Genomic DNA, 17,668 nt, shown 5'->3' on the forward strand with positions numbered 1-17,668 from the left:
TTGTGTATATGTACCACAACTTCCTTATCCATTCTCTGCCGATGGACATCTAGGTTGCTTCCATGTCCTAGCTATTGTAAACAGTGCTGCAGTGAACATTGGGGTACATGTGTTTCTTTCAGTTCTGGTTTCTTAGGTGTGTATGCCCAGCAGTGGAATTGCTGGGTCATATGGGAGTTCTGTTTCCAGTTTTTTAAGGAAATCTCCACACTGTTCTCCATAGTGGCTGTACTAGTTTGTATTCCCACCAACAGTGTAAAAAGGTTCCCTTTCTCCACACCCTCTCCAGCATTATTGTTTGTAGACTGCCAGGGTCCAGCCCCAGCAGGATCCAGGGGAACCCTCAGAATGAACGGCGTTGGTGAATGAGAGAGAGAGAGAGACCAGACCAGGATATGCAGCAGAGTCTGGCAGTTGCTTTATTTTTCACCATTGCCTTTATACCCTAAGTTGGTACATTTCTAAGGGGCAGATAAGCATACAGACTTAGTTTAACATTACATCAGCTTGTCCTTCACGAAACCAGGTGTTCTCTGTATATTTTTGTTTATGAGAGTCTTTTCCCATAGATTTTTTTGTGCATTATCTTCTGGCCTTGAGCTTAGCAGAAAACAGAAAAGTGGCAGTCTCATGATACAGCAGGTTGCAGCAGCAACATTTTATGTTAACATAAAAGTCAGTCTTTTTGCAGAAGTTCTCAGCTAAATTTATCTAAAAAGTTTAGCACACAAAGACTCTGCGGCTCTGGTGAGGGAGCCCCTGTTTAGCACTCGTGGTTAAAATTAACAATTATCTTATTGTTTTTACACTAGGGCTAAACTCTTATTTTTCTATATCTCCAACTATATTAACAATAGTTTCCACTGCACAACCTCAGCACATTAACATCAATCAAACGTTGATCTAATAACCACTTTTAAAACAATATTTTTTTGTATTCTCTAATAGGGCTTCCTCACCCCACAAAGGGCTCTGTGCCTATTAGGGCCCTTTTTGTGATTAATCTCTATGTATAATATCTTTTGGCTTTCAGGCTTGTTGACAATTTATGGCTTGCACCTGGTATAACTTTAAGCAACTTCAGTAGCCGACCCTGTCTTTTTTGTGGTTAATCTATTTTCTTTCTATTAGGTGTCATCTCCCTGGGAACTAGATAGGATTACATTTTTACAGAACAGAAATGCAAAGGATTGCAAAAACAGATATGGCACAAAACAGGCTCTTAGTCTAAAAGTTAATTACCTGCAAGAAGTCACCAGCTAATCTCTATCTAAAGTATTTTTTATTAGGCACATTTGTGGCTATTTTATTTGTGGAGCTTTTCTCACCCTGCGGAGGGACCTATGCTTAATGGTGTCTTTTGTTAGCGTACTATGCTTAGGACGTTTAGAACAATCATGAGCATTTTTTGCATTGGGAGCACACATTTATCAAACAAGCCAGAATGCCAGCAAAAGGGTTTGAATTGAAGCATTTCCTTCATCCCTGGCCCCTTCATAGCATAGCAGCGTCCAGGAGATTTATTAGTTAGGGTTTTAAGTTGGTCCTCATTCAGTGAAAGAGGAGCAGGAGAGCTCTCGGCAGGCAACACAAGAATGTGCAACAGGGCAAATAAGAACAACAGCAGAAAAGGGGGGAGGATACAGGGTGGGGTAGAGGCCGAGGCCAACCTGGAGTGTCCCTTATCCTAGACAGCCTTGCCTGTCAGGTTTTTTCCTCGTGACCTCATCATGGATGGGGTCCCGGATGGCCTTGCCTGCCCGGTATTTTCTTCATGACCTCGTCACGGGCGGGACCTCCCATAATGGCTCCCGGCAGTAGACTTTTTGATGGCAGCCATTCTGACCCATATAAGATGGTACCTCATTGTGGTTTTGATTTGCATTTCTCTAGTAACGAGTGATGTTGAACATATTTTCATATTTTTATTTTTGTTAGCTATCTGTATGTCTTCTTTGGAGAAATGTCTATTCAGTTCTTTGGCCCACTTTTTGATTGGGTCATTTGTTTTTCTGGTATTGAGCTGGATGAACTGCTTATATGTTTTAAAGATTAATTCTTTGTTGTTTCATTTGCTGTTATTTTCTGCCATTCTGAAGACTGCCTTTTCACCTTGCCTATAGCTTCCTTCATTGTGCAAAAGCATTAAAGTTTAATTAGGTCCCATTTGTTGTTTTTTGTTTTTATTCCCATTATTTTGGGAGGTGGATCATAGAGAATCATGCTGTGATTTATGTCAGTGTTCTGCCTATGTTTTCCTCCCAGAGCTTTATAGTTTCTGGTCTTACATGTAGATCTTTGATCCATTTTGAATTTATCTTTGTGTATGGTGTTAGAAAGTGTTCTAGTTTCATTCTTTTACATGTAGTTGACCAGTTTTCCCAGTACTACTTGTTAAAGAGATTGTCTTTTCTCCATTGTATATTTTGCCTCCTTTATCAAAGATAAGGTGTCCATAGGTGTGTGGATTTATCTCTGGGCTTTCTGTTTTGTTCCATTGGTCTATATTTCTGTCTTTGTGCCAGTACCATACTGTCTTGATGACTATAGCTTTGTAGTATAGTCTGAAGTCAGGCAAGTTGATTCCTCCAGTTCCATTCTTCTTTCTCAAGATTGCTTTGGCTATTTGAAGTTTTTTTGTGTTTCCATACAAATTGTGAGATTATTTGTTTTGGTTCTGTGAAAAATACCATTGGTAGCTTGATAGGGATTGCATTTAATCTGTAGATTAATTTGGGTAGTAAACTCATTTTCACTATATTGATTCTTCCAATCCACGAACATGGTATATTTCTCCATCTATTTGTGTCATCTTTGATTTCTTTCATCATTGTTTTATAGTTTTTTGTATATAGGTCTTTTGTTTCTTTAGGTAGATTTATTCCTAAGTATTTTATTCTTTTCATTGCAGTGGTGAATGGGATTGTTTTCTTAATTTCTCTTTTTGTTTATTCATTGTTAGTGTATAGGAATGCAAGAGATTTTTGTGTGTTAATGTTATATCCTGCAACTTTACTATATCATTGATTAGCTCTAGTAATTTTTTTGGTGGTATCTTCAGGGTTTTCTATGTAGAGGATCATGTCATCTGCAAACAGTGAGTTTTACTTCTTTTCCATTTTGGATTCCTTTTATTTCTTTTTCTTCTCTGATTGCTGTGGCTAGGGCTTCTGAAACTATGTTGAATAGTAGTGGTGAGAGTGGTGAGCAAGACTTGTCTTGCTCCTAATTTTAGAGGAAATGCTTTCAATTTTTGCCATTGAGGATAACATTTACTGTGGGTTTGTCATATATGGCTTTTATTATGTTGAGGTATGTTCCTTCTATGCCTGCTTTCTGGAGAATTTTTATCATAAATGGGTGTTGAATTTTGTCAACAGCTTTCTCTGTGTCTATTGAGATAATCATATGGTTTTTATCTTTCATTTCATTAATATGGTTTATCACATTGATTGATTTGTGAATATTGAAGAATCCTTGCATCTCTGGGATAAAACCCACTTGGTCATGATGAGTGATCTTTTTAATATGTTGTTGGATTCTGTTTGCTAGAATTTTGTTGAGGATTTTTGTATCTATGTTCATCAGTGATATTGAGCTGTAGATTTCTTTTTCTGTGTCATCTTTGTCTGTTTTTGGTATTAGGGTGATGGTGGCCTCATAGAATGAGTTTGGGAATTTACCTTCCTCTGCAATTGTCTGGAAGAGTTTGAGTAGGATAGGTTTTAGCACTTCTGTAATTTTTTGGTGGAATTCACCTGTGAAGCCATCTGGTCCTGGGCTTTTGTTTGTTGGAAGATTTTTTTATTACAGTTTTGATTTCCATGCTTGTGTTGGGTCTGTTAAGATCTCTCTTTCTTCCTGGTTCAGTTTTGGAAGGTTATACTTTTCTAAGAATTTGTCCATCTCTTCCAAGTTGTCCGTTTTATTGGCATATAATTACTCATGGTAGTCTCTTATGATCTTTTGTATTTCTGTGTTGTCTGTTGTGATTCTTCATTTTCATTTCTAAGTTTATTGATTTGATTCTTCTCTTTTTCTTGATGAGTCTGGCTAACGGTCTATTTATCTTCTCAAAGAACCGGCTTTTAGTTTTGTTGATCTTTGCTATAGTCTCCTTTGTTTCTTTTCCATTTATTTCTGCTCTGATTTTTATGATTTCTTTCCTTCTACTAACTTTGGGGTTCTTCTTTTCTTCTTTTTCTAGTTGCTTTAGGTGTAAAGTTAGGTTATTTATTTGATGTTTCTCTTCTTTTTTGTGGTAGGCTTCTATTGCTATGAACCTTCCTCTTAGCACTGCTTTTTCTGAATCCCATAGGTTTTGGGTTGTTGTGTTTTCATTTTCATTTGTTTCTATGCATATTTTGATTTCCTTTTTGATTTCTTCCATGATCTGTTGGTATGCAAAAGTGTGTTGTTTAGCCTCCATATCTTTATATTTTTAATAGTTTTTTCTTGTAGTTGAGATCTAATCCTACTGCATTGTGATCAGAAAAGATGCTTGAAATGATTTCAAGTTTTTAAAATTTATCAAGGCTAGATTTATGGCCCAGGATGTGATCTATCCTGGCGAATGTTCTGTGTGCACTTGAGAAAAAGGTGAAATTCATTATTTTGGGGTGTAATGCCTTATAGATATCAATTAGGTCTAACTGGTCTATTGTATTATTTAAAGCTCGTGTTTCCTGGCTAATTTTCTGTTGGTTGATCTATCCATAGGTGTGAGTGGGGTAGTAAAGTCCCCCACTATTATTGTGTCACTGTTAATTTCCCATTTCATACTCATCATCATTTGTCTTATGTATTGAGGTACTCCTATATTGGTTGCATATATATTTATGATTGTTATATCTTCTTCTTGGATTGATCCTTTGATCATTATGTAGTGTCCTTCTTTGTCTCTTATCATGGTCTTTATTTCAAGGTCTATTTTATCTGATATGAGTATTGCTACTCCTGCTTTCTTTTAGTCTCCACTTGTATGAAATAACTTCTTCCAGCCCTTCACTTTCAGTCTGTATGTGTCCCTTGGTTTGAGGTGGGTTTCTTGTAGACAGCATATATAAGGGGTCTTGTTTTTGTATCCATTTAGCCAGTCTTTGTCTTTTGGTTGGAGCATTTAACCCATTTACATTTAACATAATTATTGATAAGTATGATCCCATTACCATTTACTTTGTTGTTTTGGGTTCATTTTTATAAACCTTTTCTGAGTTTCCTGTCTAGAGAAGATACTTTAACTTTTGTTGAAGAGCTGGTTTGGTGGTGCTGAATTCTCTCAGCTTTTGCTTGTCTGTAAAGCTTTTGATTTCTCCTTTATATCTGAATGAGATCCTTGCTGGGTAGAGTGATCTTGGTTGTAGGTTATTCTCTTTTATAACTTTAAGTATGTCCTGCTGTTCGCTTCTGGCCTGAAGAGTTTCTATTGAAAGATCACCTGTTATCCTTATGGGAGTCCTCTTGTGTGTTATTTGTTGCTTTTTCCCTTGCTACTTTTAATATTTGCTCTTTGTGTTTGATCTTTGTTAGTTTGATTAATATGTGTCTTGGGGTATTATTAATATGTGCCTTGGGTTTATCCTGTTTGGGACTCGCTGGGGTTTTTGGACTTGGGTCGCTCTTTCCTTCCCCATTTTGGGAAGTTTTGACTATTATTGCCTTAAGTGTTATCTTACGCCCTTTCTTTTTGTCTTCTTCTTCTGGGACACCTATGATTCAAATGTTGGGATGTTTAATATTGCCCCAGAGGTCTCTGAGGTTGTCCTCATTTAATTTTTTTTTCCTCTCTGCTTCATTTAATTCCACCGTTCTATCTTTCACCTCACTTATCCTCTCTTCTGCCTGTTATTCTACTGTTTGTTCCCTCCAGAGTGCTTTTAATCTCAGTTACTGCATTGTTCATTATTAATGGACTCTTCCTTATTTCTTCTAGGTCTTTGTTAAACATTTCTCATATCTTCTCAATCCTTGTCTCTAGTCTACTTATCTGTAACTCCATTTTGTTTTCAAGATTTTGGATCATTTTTACTATCATTCTGAATTCTTTTTCAGGTAGACTCCCTATCTCCTCCTCTTTGGTTTGTCATGTTCCTTCACCTGCTGAATATTTCACTGCCTTTTCATTTTGTTTAGATTACTGTGTTTGGGGTGCCCTTTCTGCAGGCTGGAAGTTTGTGGTTCCTCTTAATTGTGAAGTCTGCTCCCTGTGGATGGGGTTGGAATAGTGGCTTGTCAAGTTTTCTTGGTTTGGGGAACTTGCGTCTGTGTTCTGGTGGGTGGAGCTGGATCTCTTCTCTCTGGAGTGCAGTGAAGTGTCCAGTAGTGAATTTTGTGGTGTCTATGGGTTTGGCATGGCTTTGGGCAGCTCGTCTTTTAATGTTCAGGGTTGTGTTCCTGTTTTGCTGGAGAATTAGCATGGTATGTCTTGGACTGGAACTTATTGGCTCTTGGTTGGAACTTGGTTTCAGTTAGTTGTGGAGACTTTTGGGTGAGCTCTTGTCTATTAATATTCCCTGGAGTCAGGAGTTCTCTGATGTTCTAAAGTTTTGGAGGTAAGCCTCCTGCCTCTGGCTTTCAGTCCTTCTCTTACTGTAGCCTCAAGACTTCTCCTTCCATACTGCACAGAAGATAAAACCCTTAGGTTAATGGTGAAACAATTCTCCATAGCCAAGGACACCAGGGAGATTCACAGAGTTATATAGAGAAGAGAAGATGGAGGAAGGAGCTAGAGTTGACCTCGAGGAGAAAAGGGAGAGTCAAAAGGTGAGAGAGCAATCAAGCCAGTAATCAAATCCCTAAGTAAAAATGGATACTGAAGACTAGATTCTTAAAAGTACAAAATTGCTAAAAAATATCAAGAATCAAAGATTAAAAACCTAGAAAAGAGGTTAGACTCTCATAAGTACAATATAAAAAATACAAAACAAAATCAATCACAAAAATTAAAAAAAATTATATATATGGAATTTGTTTTTATAAACTAGGTTTTTTTTTGAAAGGTAATAGTAGGCTATAAAAATGGAAGTTAAAGGAGTAATAACTAAAATTTTTTTAAAAATTAAGAAGTGATAATAGTAAAAATATACCTAGGAATTTCTCTGGAACTGTTGTGGGCAGTGTGGGTGGGGTCAGTTCAGGGTCAGATAGTCCCTTGTTCCAGCTTGTACTTGTTCTCAAGGTCTATAGGTGCCCCTCAAATGTTCAGTCTCAGTATTAACTGCCGGGTTTTAGTCTGATGCACCTATCACTTCCAGAGTGGTTCCTCCTTTGTTTATTTTGGCTTCTTCTGTTTGCAGGTCTCTTCAGTGTATAATTTCCGCCCTGACACAGGGGTCAAAGGTGGTTACTTACTTAGGCTCACTCGTTCAGTGTGTTGTGGGGAGGGAGGGACACTGCAAACAAATACTGCTGGCATGTGTGGGGAGTGCTTATGGTGGATGGACCACACTGGGTTTGCCACAGCCCAAGGTGGCATGTACTTCCCGGGTCCACCCTTTTCAGGCTCCAGGGTGCTCTGCAAGGGCGCTGTCCCAAGTGGGCCCTGCATTTCGTGCACTTCCCAGGTCTAAGCTGCTCAGGTTCTTGGTTTCTCCACGGAAGCACAGACCCTGATGGGCTGTGCGTTTTGTGCCCTTCCAAGGTCCAAGCAGCTTATGTGAGACCTGGTGCTTGGTGAGTGCACTGTCCCAGGGGGGCTGTGTGTCTTATTCACCTCCCAGGTCCTGGCTGCTTGGTTTCTCAGGTGTGCAGTGAAAGCACAGTCCCAGATATGCCATGTGTCTCCTCTGGGGAGCTGATCTCAGGCTGTGATGCTCCTGGCAGATGTCAACCGTCCAGGATCCCAGGAAGACATGGTTAGCAACTGGGAACCTGCTCAGTTTGTTGGAAGATGTTGTCTCTGGGGCCAAGATTGCAGCAGCCCCTTGCCTTCCAGCTCTGGCTGTCACATGCCTGTCTCTCCGCCTTCGGGGAGGGACGGCCCTATACAGCAGCTGGCTTGCTGTCCTTGGTATTCTCTCAATCCTTCATTATGTGAGCACACCAGGGATCACCAGGTGGTGTTAGAGCCTTTTGAGGGAAAGGTCTTTTTTTTTTTGTCTCTGGGGAGCCCATGGTTTGGGTTGCTGTCTCACATTAGCTCCCTCAGATTGTCCTCAGGGCATTCAGGCCTGGTCCTTGTCATGAGCCTCTATGCCATTTCTCCATCTCCACTTGTAGTTGCAGTTAGGCACATATTCTGTGGGTTTTGTTTTTTTTTTTCTCCTGGTTGTGTTGCTCTCTGAGATTCCAAAACTCCCCACAGACATGCCTGTGAGAGGGCTTCCTACTGTTTGGAAACTTCTCCTCCTTCATGACTCCGTCCCCAGGCTGGGTCTCCATCCCTAAATCTGTCTCTGTTTCTGTCTTATATTTTATCCTACCTCCTTTCAAAAGAGATTGGACTGCCTTTGTGGGTGCCTGGTGTCCTTTGCCAGTGTTCAAAAGTTGTTTGCTCAACATTCAAATGATCTTTTGATGAATTTGTGGGGGAGAAAGTGGTCGCCCCATCCTATTTCTCCTCTATCTTTGGACCGCCTCCCCCCAAACTGTTTTACAAGGCAGCTGCATAATTTTACATTCCCTCAGCAATGTATAAGGTTTCCAATTTCTGCACATCTTTACCAACACTTGTTATACTCTTTTTGATTATATCCATCCTAGTGTGAATTAGTATCTCATTGTGATTTTGGTTTGTATTTCTCTGATGGCTGATGATATTGAGCATCTCATTATATGCTTATTAGCCATTTGTATATCTTTTCAGATCCTTTGTCCATTTTTTAATTGAGCTGTCTTTTTTAATTAAATTACTGGAGATCTTTTTGTATTCTGCATACATAACTTTCCTTTTAAAATAGATTTACTTAAGTAAAAAAGCTATTTGTAAGATGGAGTTCACAGTTCATATATCATAGAATTGCCATGAAGATTGAGTTAATGTACAGAAAAAGCTTAGCATGGGGCACATAGTGCTTTAAAAAATTATTTTGTGGTATTATTGATACTAATACTACAGATAAGGAGGTCAGCAAGTACAGTGTCTCCAAGATTTGAGAATATTCCTTTTTGGCTAGACTATTTTAATTCTTTTAATTGTAATCAGTTGGAAATTTCAAGGTACTGTGACATAGAAACTGGTCAAAGCTTTTCATACTCCCCTTAGTTTCTTGTCAGATAAAATCTAAGTGTTACCTTTACTGTTTCAGCCTCTATCTGAAGGTAGGAGTCTTCAGTGATTCAGACACTTTTGGGCTTCTGAGATGAATGTGCCTGATTTATTGACTTAGGAAGGGGTATCCTAAGCCTATATCTGAGCCTCTGTAGGGAATTTTCAGGCTGGGAGTTTAGAAAATGTGGCACATTTCTAAAAAGAGATCTCAGAGAAATTTTAAGGGTAAGGTTGAGTACTAGAGTATATATGGTGAATGTTAGTTAAACTTTTAGATCTCTGCTATGGTGGAATTTCATTCCTATTTTTTCTTGTTTTGTTTAGGAAAGAAAAATACCACATACAGTCATTTGCATACTTTATTCATCCTCTGTTAGTGCCTACATGGAAAAGGTCCTGTGACTTGGGATTTAGGTACAATTTGTTATTGCTAATAAGGAGGAAAAAATTGTTACTTGGTAACTGCAAGGAAGTCTAGGCCCTAGTATCCCCAATAACAGCAGCCTACATTATTCTCCCCAAATATAAAAATGAGTAGATGGATTAAAAAATTAAGGACAGAAATTATTTCATTTAATCTTCATATTTCAGGTGTCTAACATAGAGAAGATGCCCCACAAATGTGGAATCTGTTTTCCCTGAATAAATATAGGAGTGATACTTATCATTTCTAGTTCTAAAGGTAAATGTTTTATTCCTTTTCCTCCTAGGTTTTCCTAACTGTGAAAACTTTGTACCTACCAAATGTAATGGTTCTGTAACAGACAACAGTCCTCTCTTTGGCCTTGACTGTGAAATGGTAAGTGCTACTTTTGATTTTCCACTGGAGTGTTGCACACTAGGGTCTAGTTGTCTTGATTGTTTCAGTTCTAGCATTCAGTTTAAATAACTGAAAGTTGACCTATTTCATCACATTTTAGGAAAATTGAATCTTTGCTTCAGGATGAGGAATAAATATCACATAAGTTTTCTAACTTGTTCAATCTAAATTTTGATTATTACTCAAAGTTGTTTGCTTCTGGTTTTTTTTTTTTAATTTTGCTTCACTGGGACTCTGTTGCTGTGCAGGCTTTCTCTGGTTGCAGCGAGCAGGGACTACTCTGTAGTTGCAGTGCAAGGGCTTCTTGCAGTGGCTTACCTTGTTGCAGAACATAGAATTTAGGGCACATGAGCTTCAGCAGTTGGAGTTCTTGGGCTTAGTTACTCCGTAGCAGCGTGTGGAATCTTCCCATTCAGGGACCAAACCGATGTCCCCTGCATTGGCAGGCGAATTCTTAATCACTGGACTACCAGTTGAAGTCTGCTTCTGTCTTTTGCACAGGTTTTTTGTCATTGTTGCCTTGAAGACTTGCCTCAATTACCATTGGTTTGACTTGGTTTTACACATTTAAGATTAGAAGGATTTCCCTGCTTAAGTTTCCTTTGTGTTTTACCTTGTCTAAACCTCCTTTCAAATGCTGTGTATTCCCTCACTTAGTGCTCAAGTTAATAGTTTCTCAACTCTTAACAGTGGATAAGACCTAAGGATTTGGAGTCATATCAGGGTCTGTATCCTGGCCTTGCCTGTCTCCTTGGACAAACTAATTCCCTAATTCTCCCTCTGTGAAGTGAGGATAATGTTAGAGGCTATTTCATGGGGTTATTATGAGATGGTATATAAAATACCTAGTATTGCATTAGATAATAGTGCATGCTAATAAAAATTACTTTGTAGTGATACTTAGCATAATACTGGGTTGTAGTACACAGTAAGTGGTACAATTATAATTGATGTTATTGTGTCTGTCGCTCTTAAGCACATCCTTCCCAGAGAAATTGTACTGTGTTGGTTACCTTTAACTATAATAATGTTCAGCAACCTGCCTAGCTTTAATTTCATACATATTGGATCTTCTAGTCAGCAAACAGCTGTACTGTTGTCTCAGGGACCCCAGTAGATTAGAATAGATGACAACTGATATAGTCTTTAATAATGAGAGAAAGCAAGAGCTTCCACAGTTTAGCAGCCTAACTACATCCTAATCTTTCAGTGCCTTACATCCAAGGGAAGAGAACTAACACGTATCTCACTGGTTGCTGAAGGAGGCAGCTGTGTTATGGATGAACTTGTTAAACCTGACAACAAGATTGTGGACTACCTCACCAGGTATTTTTAACCCTGCCTCCAGCTCTTGATAGATGTCAGACTGGAGTGAATTGAGACTTACCAGGAATAGCCTGTAGCTTCTGTTTAGTTAAGTATTATCTACTTACTATCAAAGAAAAGGCTTGGGTACCACAACTGTAAATTTTAATACTGAAATTGTACAATGTTGGTATATAATGCTCTTATCCTTCTTGCTCTCTAATTTTCCTGTGACTTTAAGTCACCAGAATATTATCTTCCTTTTCATAGAATCTGACAGTTGTAGCAGCTGCCAAATACCTTTGCTCTCTGATAAGACCCCATCAGAAAAATCTATAAATCATCTTTTGGTTGTCAAATGATCTTAGACCTTAATCTCCTTTGGCCCCAGAAACCAAAACAAAACTAAGTTTTCCACAGCAGAAATTTGAAGTTCAAGAATTTTTTTTATCATTCCAAAGATTAGCATGCAATTTCAGAATGTACACAGTACTGTGATTAGGCAAAGAAAAGCCAGGAAATATTACTGTTGTTGCCCATTGTAGTTACATCTATCAGTTCATGCTTACTTAGGCACAGAGAGGCCATGATAATGATGAAGACTGTCCTATTAGTAGACAAGACAATTACATGATATTGTTAGGGAACAGTCATATGTGACAAAGCTGTATGTATAAGCGTGTTTGTCATAGTATTGAAACAATATGGGAATATGAATGTAGGGGGTTGGTTAAAAAGAAAATAGGGGGTTGGTTAAAATGTTCTATCTACTTAATGGAATACTCTAACCATTTAAAAGGGTGTGCTGAAATAAATTTATTGATATGAAAACTTGTTCATGACATATAGAAAATGTTATGTTTATATTACATAGTAATATGCATTATGATTGCCACGTGGCTTGTGGGATCTTAGTTCCCCAATCAGGGATCAAATCTGGGCCCACCGCAGTGAAAGCAGGGAATCTTAACCTCTGAACCACCAGGGTAGTCCCGTGATAATATTTTAAAAATTTTATTTATTTTTTTCATTTTTTTAACTTAAATTTATTTATTTTTAATTGGAGGACAATTGCTTTACAATATTGTGTTGGTTTCTGCCATACATCAACATGAGTCAGCCATAGGCACACATATGTCCATTTCCTCATGAATCTTTCTCCCACCTTCTACCCATCCCATCCTACTAGGTAGTCACAGAGAACTGGATTTGCACTCCCTGTATCATATAGCAAATTCCCATCAGCTGTCTATTTTACATATGGTAATATATATATTTCCATGCTACTCTCTATTCAACCCACCCTCTCCTTTTCACCATGTCCACAAGTCTGTTCTTTATGTCTGTGTCTCCATTGCTGCCCTGCAAATAGGTTCATCAATACCATATATATTCTATATATATAAATTAATATATGATATTTGTTTATCTCTTTCTGACTTACTTTACTCTGTATAATAGACTCTATGTTCATCCACCTCATTAGAACTGACTCAAATGCATTCATTTTTATGGTTGAATAATATTCCATTCTATATATGTACCATAACTTCTGTCCATGGACATCTTAAGTTGCTTCCATGTCCTATCATAAATAGTGCTGCAGTGAACATTTGGGGTACGTGTATCTTTTTCAATTATGGTTTTCTTAGGGTATATGCCTAGTAATGGGATTGTTGAGTCCTATGGTAGTTTTATTCCTAGTTTTTTTAAGGAATCTCCATACTGTCTTCCATAGTGGCTGTATCAATTTATATTACTACCAACAGTACAAAAGTGTTCCTTTTCTCCATACTCTCTCCAGCATTTATTGTTTGTAGATTTTTGGATGATGGCCATTCTGACAGGTACATTTCTCAAATAATGAGCCATATTGAGCATTTATTCATGTGCTTATTAGCCATTGCATTTTTATAAAAATGAAACATACATGAATATATATGTATCAAAAAATATGAAAGGGTATTAAAGTGTAAAAAGTGATCTCTGGGTAGTGGGATCATAGGCAGTTTTTAATTTCTTCTTTGTTTTATTTTCAACCTTATTACACTGAGCATTTATTAATGTTTTTATCAATTTTTTAAAATATTCTTTTCAAAGTGACTTTCCAGGGAGGAAAACTTAGTAATACCCTGGCTTGTCCATTTCTCTGTTTTTTTTTTTGTTGTTGAAAGTTTTTCGGGAATCACAAAGAAGATTCTTAACCCAGTGACAACCAAACTCAAAGATGTACAGAGACAGCTGAAGATGCTTCTTCCTCCTGATGCTGTGTTAGTGGGCCACTCCTTAGATTTAGATCTCAGAGCACTGAAAGTGAGTATCTGATTTAGGACTTAGTTTTTCTAGCATATGTGCCTGTTTTATCTATCTTGGAGCTAAAGCCTTCTGTTCCCCAGTCCACTTATTTTTTCCTTTAGTATAGGATGCTACTCATTCTCTTCTCTTTCCTCCTCAGATGGTACATCCATATGTTATTGATACATCATTGCTTTATGTCAGAGAGCACGGCAGAAGATTTAAGCTCAAGTTCTTAGCTAAAGCTATTTTGGGGTAAGTTTGTTTGAATATTATAATATTATCCTGATAGACTGCATATAAATTAGCATATTGTGTCTTATTTAAAGCATATTGCAAAAGTTCAGCCTCTCTGCTCTTCCTCTTTCTTAGTTTATAAACATTATTAGGAATTCTGAGATCCTAACTTCAGAGAGAAGTATGACTCATAAATGAAAAAACTATGGGAATAAAAAAAGAGTTGCATTCGTAGCTGAAGGTTGATGGATAGAACTGGACAGAAGGGGCAGAAAAGTTACCCAAAACTTTGAAACAACATTCCTATATTGAATGTATCCTAATACGTATAAACACATGTATAATGATGTTCATTATAGTGTGGTTTAAAATAGCGCCCAAACCTTCAGATATTCTACAAGACTAGTTAAGTAAATTATGGTTATCTGTATAACTAATGCTTTGTTATTGAATGTGACAATTATGTGCTAATAGTTGAGTTGCTCAGTCGTGTCCGACTCTTTGTGACCCTGTGGACTGCAGCACACCAGGCCTCCCTGTCCATCACGAGTTCCTAGAGTTTACTCAAACTCATGTCCATTGAGTCGGTGATGGCACCCAACCATCTCATCCTCTGTTGTCCCCTTCTCTTCCTGCCTTCAATCTTTCCCAGCATCAGGGTCTTTTCAAATGAGTTAGTTCTTTGTAGCAGGTGGCCAAAGTATTGGAATTTCACCTTCAGCATTACTCCTTCCAATAAATATTCAGGACTGATTTCCTTTAGGATGAATTGGTTGGAATGCCTTGCTGTCCAAGGGACTCTCAAGAATCTTCAACACCACAGTTCAAAAGCATCAATTCTTTGGTGCTCAGCTTTCTTTATAGTCCAACTCTCACATCCATACATGACTATTAGAAAAACCATAGCTTTGACTAGACGGACCTTTGTTGGCAAAGTAATGTCTCTGCTTGTTAATACACTGTCTGCGTTGGTCATAGCTTTTCTTCCAAGGAGCAAGCATCTTTTAATTTCGTGGCTGCAGTCACCATCTGCAGTCATTTTGACTGTGACTGGTGATGGAAGTAAAGTCCAATGCTATGAAGAGCAATATTGCATAGGAAGCTGGAATGTTAGGTCCATGAATCAAGGTAAATTGGAAGTGGTCAAACAGGAGATGGCAAGAGTGAACATTGACATTTTAGGAATCAGTGAACTAAAATGGACTGGAATGGGTGAATTTAACTCAGATGACCATTATATCTACTACTGTGGGCAAGAATCCATTAGAAAAAATGGAGTAGCCATCATAGTCAAGAAAAGAGTCTGAAATGCAGTACTTGGATGCAATTTCAAAAATGACAGAATGATCTCAGTTCATTTCCAAGGCAAACCATTCAGTATCACAGTAATTAATCCCAAGTCTAGCCCTGACCAGTAATGCTGAAGAAGCTGAAGTTGAATGGTTCTGTGAAGACCTATAAGACCTTCTAGAACTAACACCCAAAAAAGATGTCCTTTTCATTATAGGGGACTGTAATGCAAAAGTAGGAAGTCAAGAAATACCTGGAGTAAAGGCAAATTTGGCCTTGGAATACAGAATGAAGCAGGGCAAAGGCTGATAGAGTTTTGCCAAGAGAATGCACTGGTCATAGCAAACAGCCTCTTCCAACAACTCAAGAGAAGACTCTGCGCATGGACATCACCAGATGGTCAATACTGAAATCAGATTGATTATATTCTTTGCAGCCAAAGAAGGAGAAGCTCTATACAGTCAGCAAAAACAAGACTGGCAGCTGACTGTGGCTCAGATCATGAATTCCTTACTGTAAAATTCAGACTTCAATTGAAGAAAGTAGGGAAAACCACTAGACCATTCAGGTATGACCTAAATCAAATCCCTTATGATTATACAGTGGAAGTGACAAATAGATTCAAGGGATTAGATCTGACAGAGTGCCTGAAGAACTGTGGCCAGAGGTTCTTGACATTGTATAGGAGGCAGTGATCAAAAGCATCCCCAAGAAAAATAAATGAAAAAAGGCAGAATGGTTGTCTGAGGAGGCCTTATAAATAGCTATGAAAAGAAGAGAAGTGAAAGGCAAAGGAGAAAAGGAAAGGTATACGCATCTGAATGCAGAGTTCCAAAGAATAGCAAGGAGAGATAAGAAAGCCTTCCTCAGGGATTAATGCAAAGAAATAGAGGAAAACAATAGAATGAGAAAGACTAGAGATCTCTTCAAGAAAATTAGAGATACCAGGGGAAAATTTCATGCAAAGATGGGCACAATAAAGGACAGAAATGGTATGGATCTCTCAGAAGCAGAAGATATTAAGAAGAGGTAGCAAGAATGCACTGAAGAACTATACAAAGAAGATCTTCATGACCCAGATAATCACGATGGTGTGATCACTCACCTAGAGCCAGACATCCTGGAATGCGAAGTCAAGTGGGCCTTAGGAAGCATCACTAGGAACAAAGCTAGTGGAGGTGATGGAATCCCAGTTGAGCTATTTCAAATCCTAAAAGATGATGCTGTGAAAGTGCTGCACTCAATATGTCAGCAAATTTGGAAAACTCAGCAGTGGCCACAGGACTGGAAAAGGTCAGTTTTCATTCCAATCCCAAAGAAAGGCAATGCAAAAGAACGCTACCACACAATTATACTCATCTCACACACTAGCAAAGTAATGCTCAAAATTCTCCAAGCCAGGCTTCAACAGTACACGAACCATGAACTTCCATACGTTCAAGCTGGTTTTAGAAAAGTCAGAGGAACCAAAGATCAAATTGCCAACATCCACCAGATTGTCAAAAAAGCAAATGAGTTCCAGAAAAACATCTACTTCTGCTTTATTGACTATTCCAAAGCATTTGACTGTGTGGATCACAATAAACTGTGGAAAATTCTAAAAGAGATGGGAATACCAGACCATCTGACCTGCCTCTTGAGAAATATATATGCAGGTCAAGAAGCAACAGTTAGAACTGGACATGGAACAACAGACTGATTCCAAATTGGGAAAGGAGTACATCAAGGCTGTATATTGTCACCCTGCTTATTTAACTTATATGCAGAGTACATCATGTGAAATGCGGGACTGGATGAAGCACAAGCTGGAAACAAGATTGCTGGGAGAAATATCAATAACCTCAGACGTGCAGATGACACCACACTTATGATGGAAAGTGAAGAAGAACTAGAGAGCCTCTTGATGAAAGAGGAGAGTGAAAAAGTAGGCTTAAAGCTCAACATTCAGAAAACTAAGATCTTGGCATCTGGTCCCATCACTTCATGGCAAATAGATGGGGAAATGGTGGAAACAGTGACAGACTTTATTTTTTTGCGCTCTAAAATCACTGCAGATGGTGGCTCCACCCATGAAATGTGCAATAAGGGAACGTCTAAGATGTTACTGAGAAAAAACCTGGGGATTATTCTCCAATTTATAGGTTAATCTCCATAAAATGGAGATTCAGAAGAAGATTCAAAGATTTTGAGATATTGATATGATATAGATTAGATTTAGATATATCTGTAGACAGAAGTATATGTATTTAAAAAATTTTAAAAAATAATGAGACTTCTCTGGCGTTTCAGTGCTTCCAGTGGAGGGGGCACAGGCACTATCCTTGGTCAGCGAACTAAGACCCATATGCCACACAGTGCAGTCAAAAAATTTAAAAAAAAAAAATAGAAAACTTTTAAGTATATAATGGATATGCATGCATGCATGCAAAGTTGCTTCAGCTGTGTCCAACTCTTTGTGACCCTGTGGACCACAGCCTACCTGGGTCCTCTATCCATGGCATTCTCCTGGCAAG

General features: G+C 38.2%; 1 protein-coding gene across 3 annotated transcripts in view; it reads left to right on the forward strand.

The window, feature by feature from the left end:
• REXO5 (RNA exonuclease 5) overlaps positions 1-17,668 on the forward strand; it is a 52,719-nt gene that overhangs the window by 15,675 nt on the left and 19,376 nt on the right. For all 3 annotated transcript variants that reach the window (XM_043914455.1, XM_043914457.1, XM_043914456.1), the window contains exons 7-10: positions 9,919-10,007; positions 11,239-11,354; positions 13,508-13,646; positions 13,789-13,883. In XM_043914455.1, coding sequence (XP_043770390.1) covers positions 9,919-10,007; positions 11,239-11,354; positions 13,508-13,646; positions 13,789-13,883 — 439 coding nt within the window. The remainder of the gene's footprint in view (positions 1-9,918; positions 10,008-11,238; positions 11,355-13,507; positions 13,647-13,788; positions 13,884-17,668) is intronic.

This window comes from Cervus elaphus, chromosome 10, assembly GCF_910594005.1.
Source record: "Cervus elaphus chromosome 10, mCerEla1.1, whole genome shotgun sequence".
In the NCBI taxonomy this organism is placed as follows: Eukaryota; Metazoa; Chordata; class Mammalia; order Artiodactyla; family Cervidae; genus Cervus; species Cervus elaphus.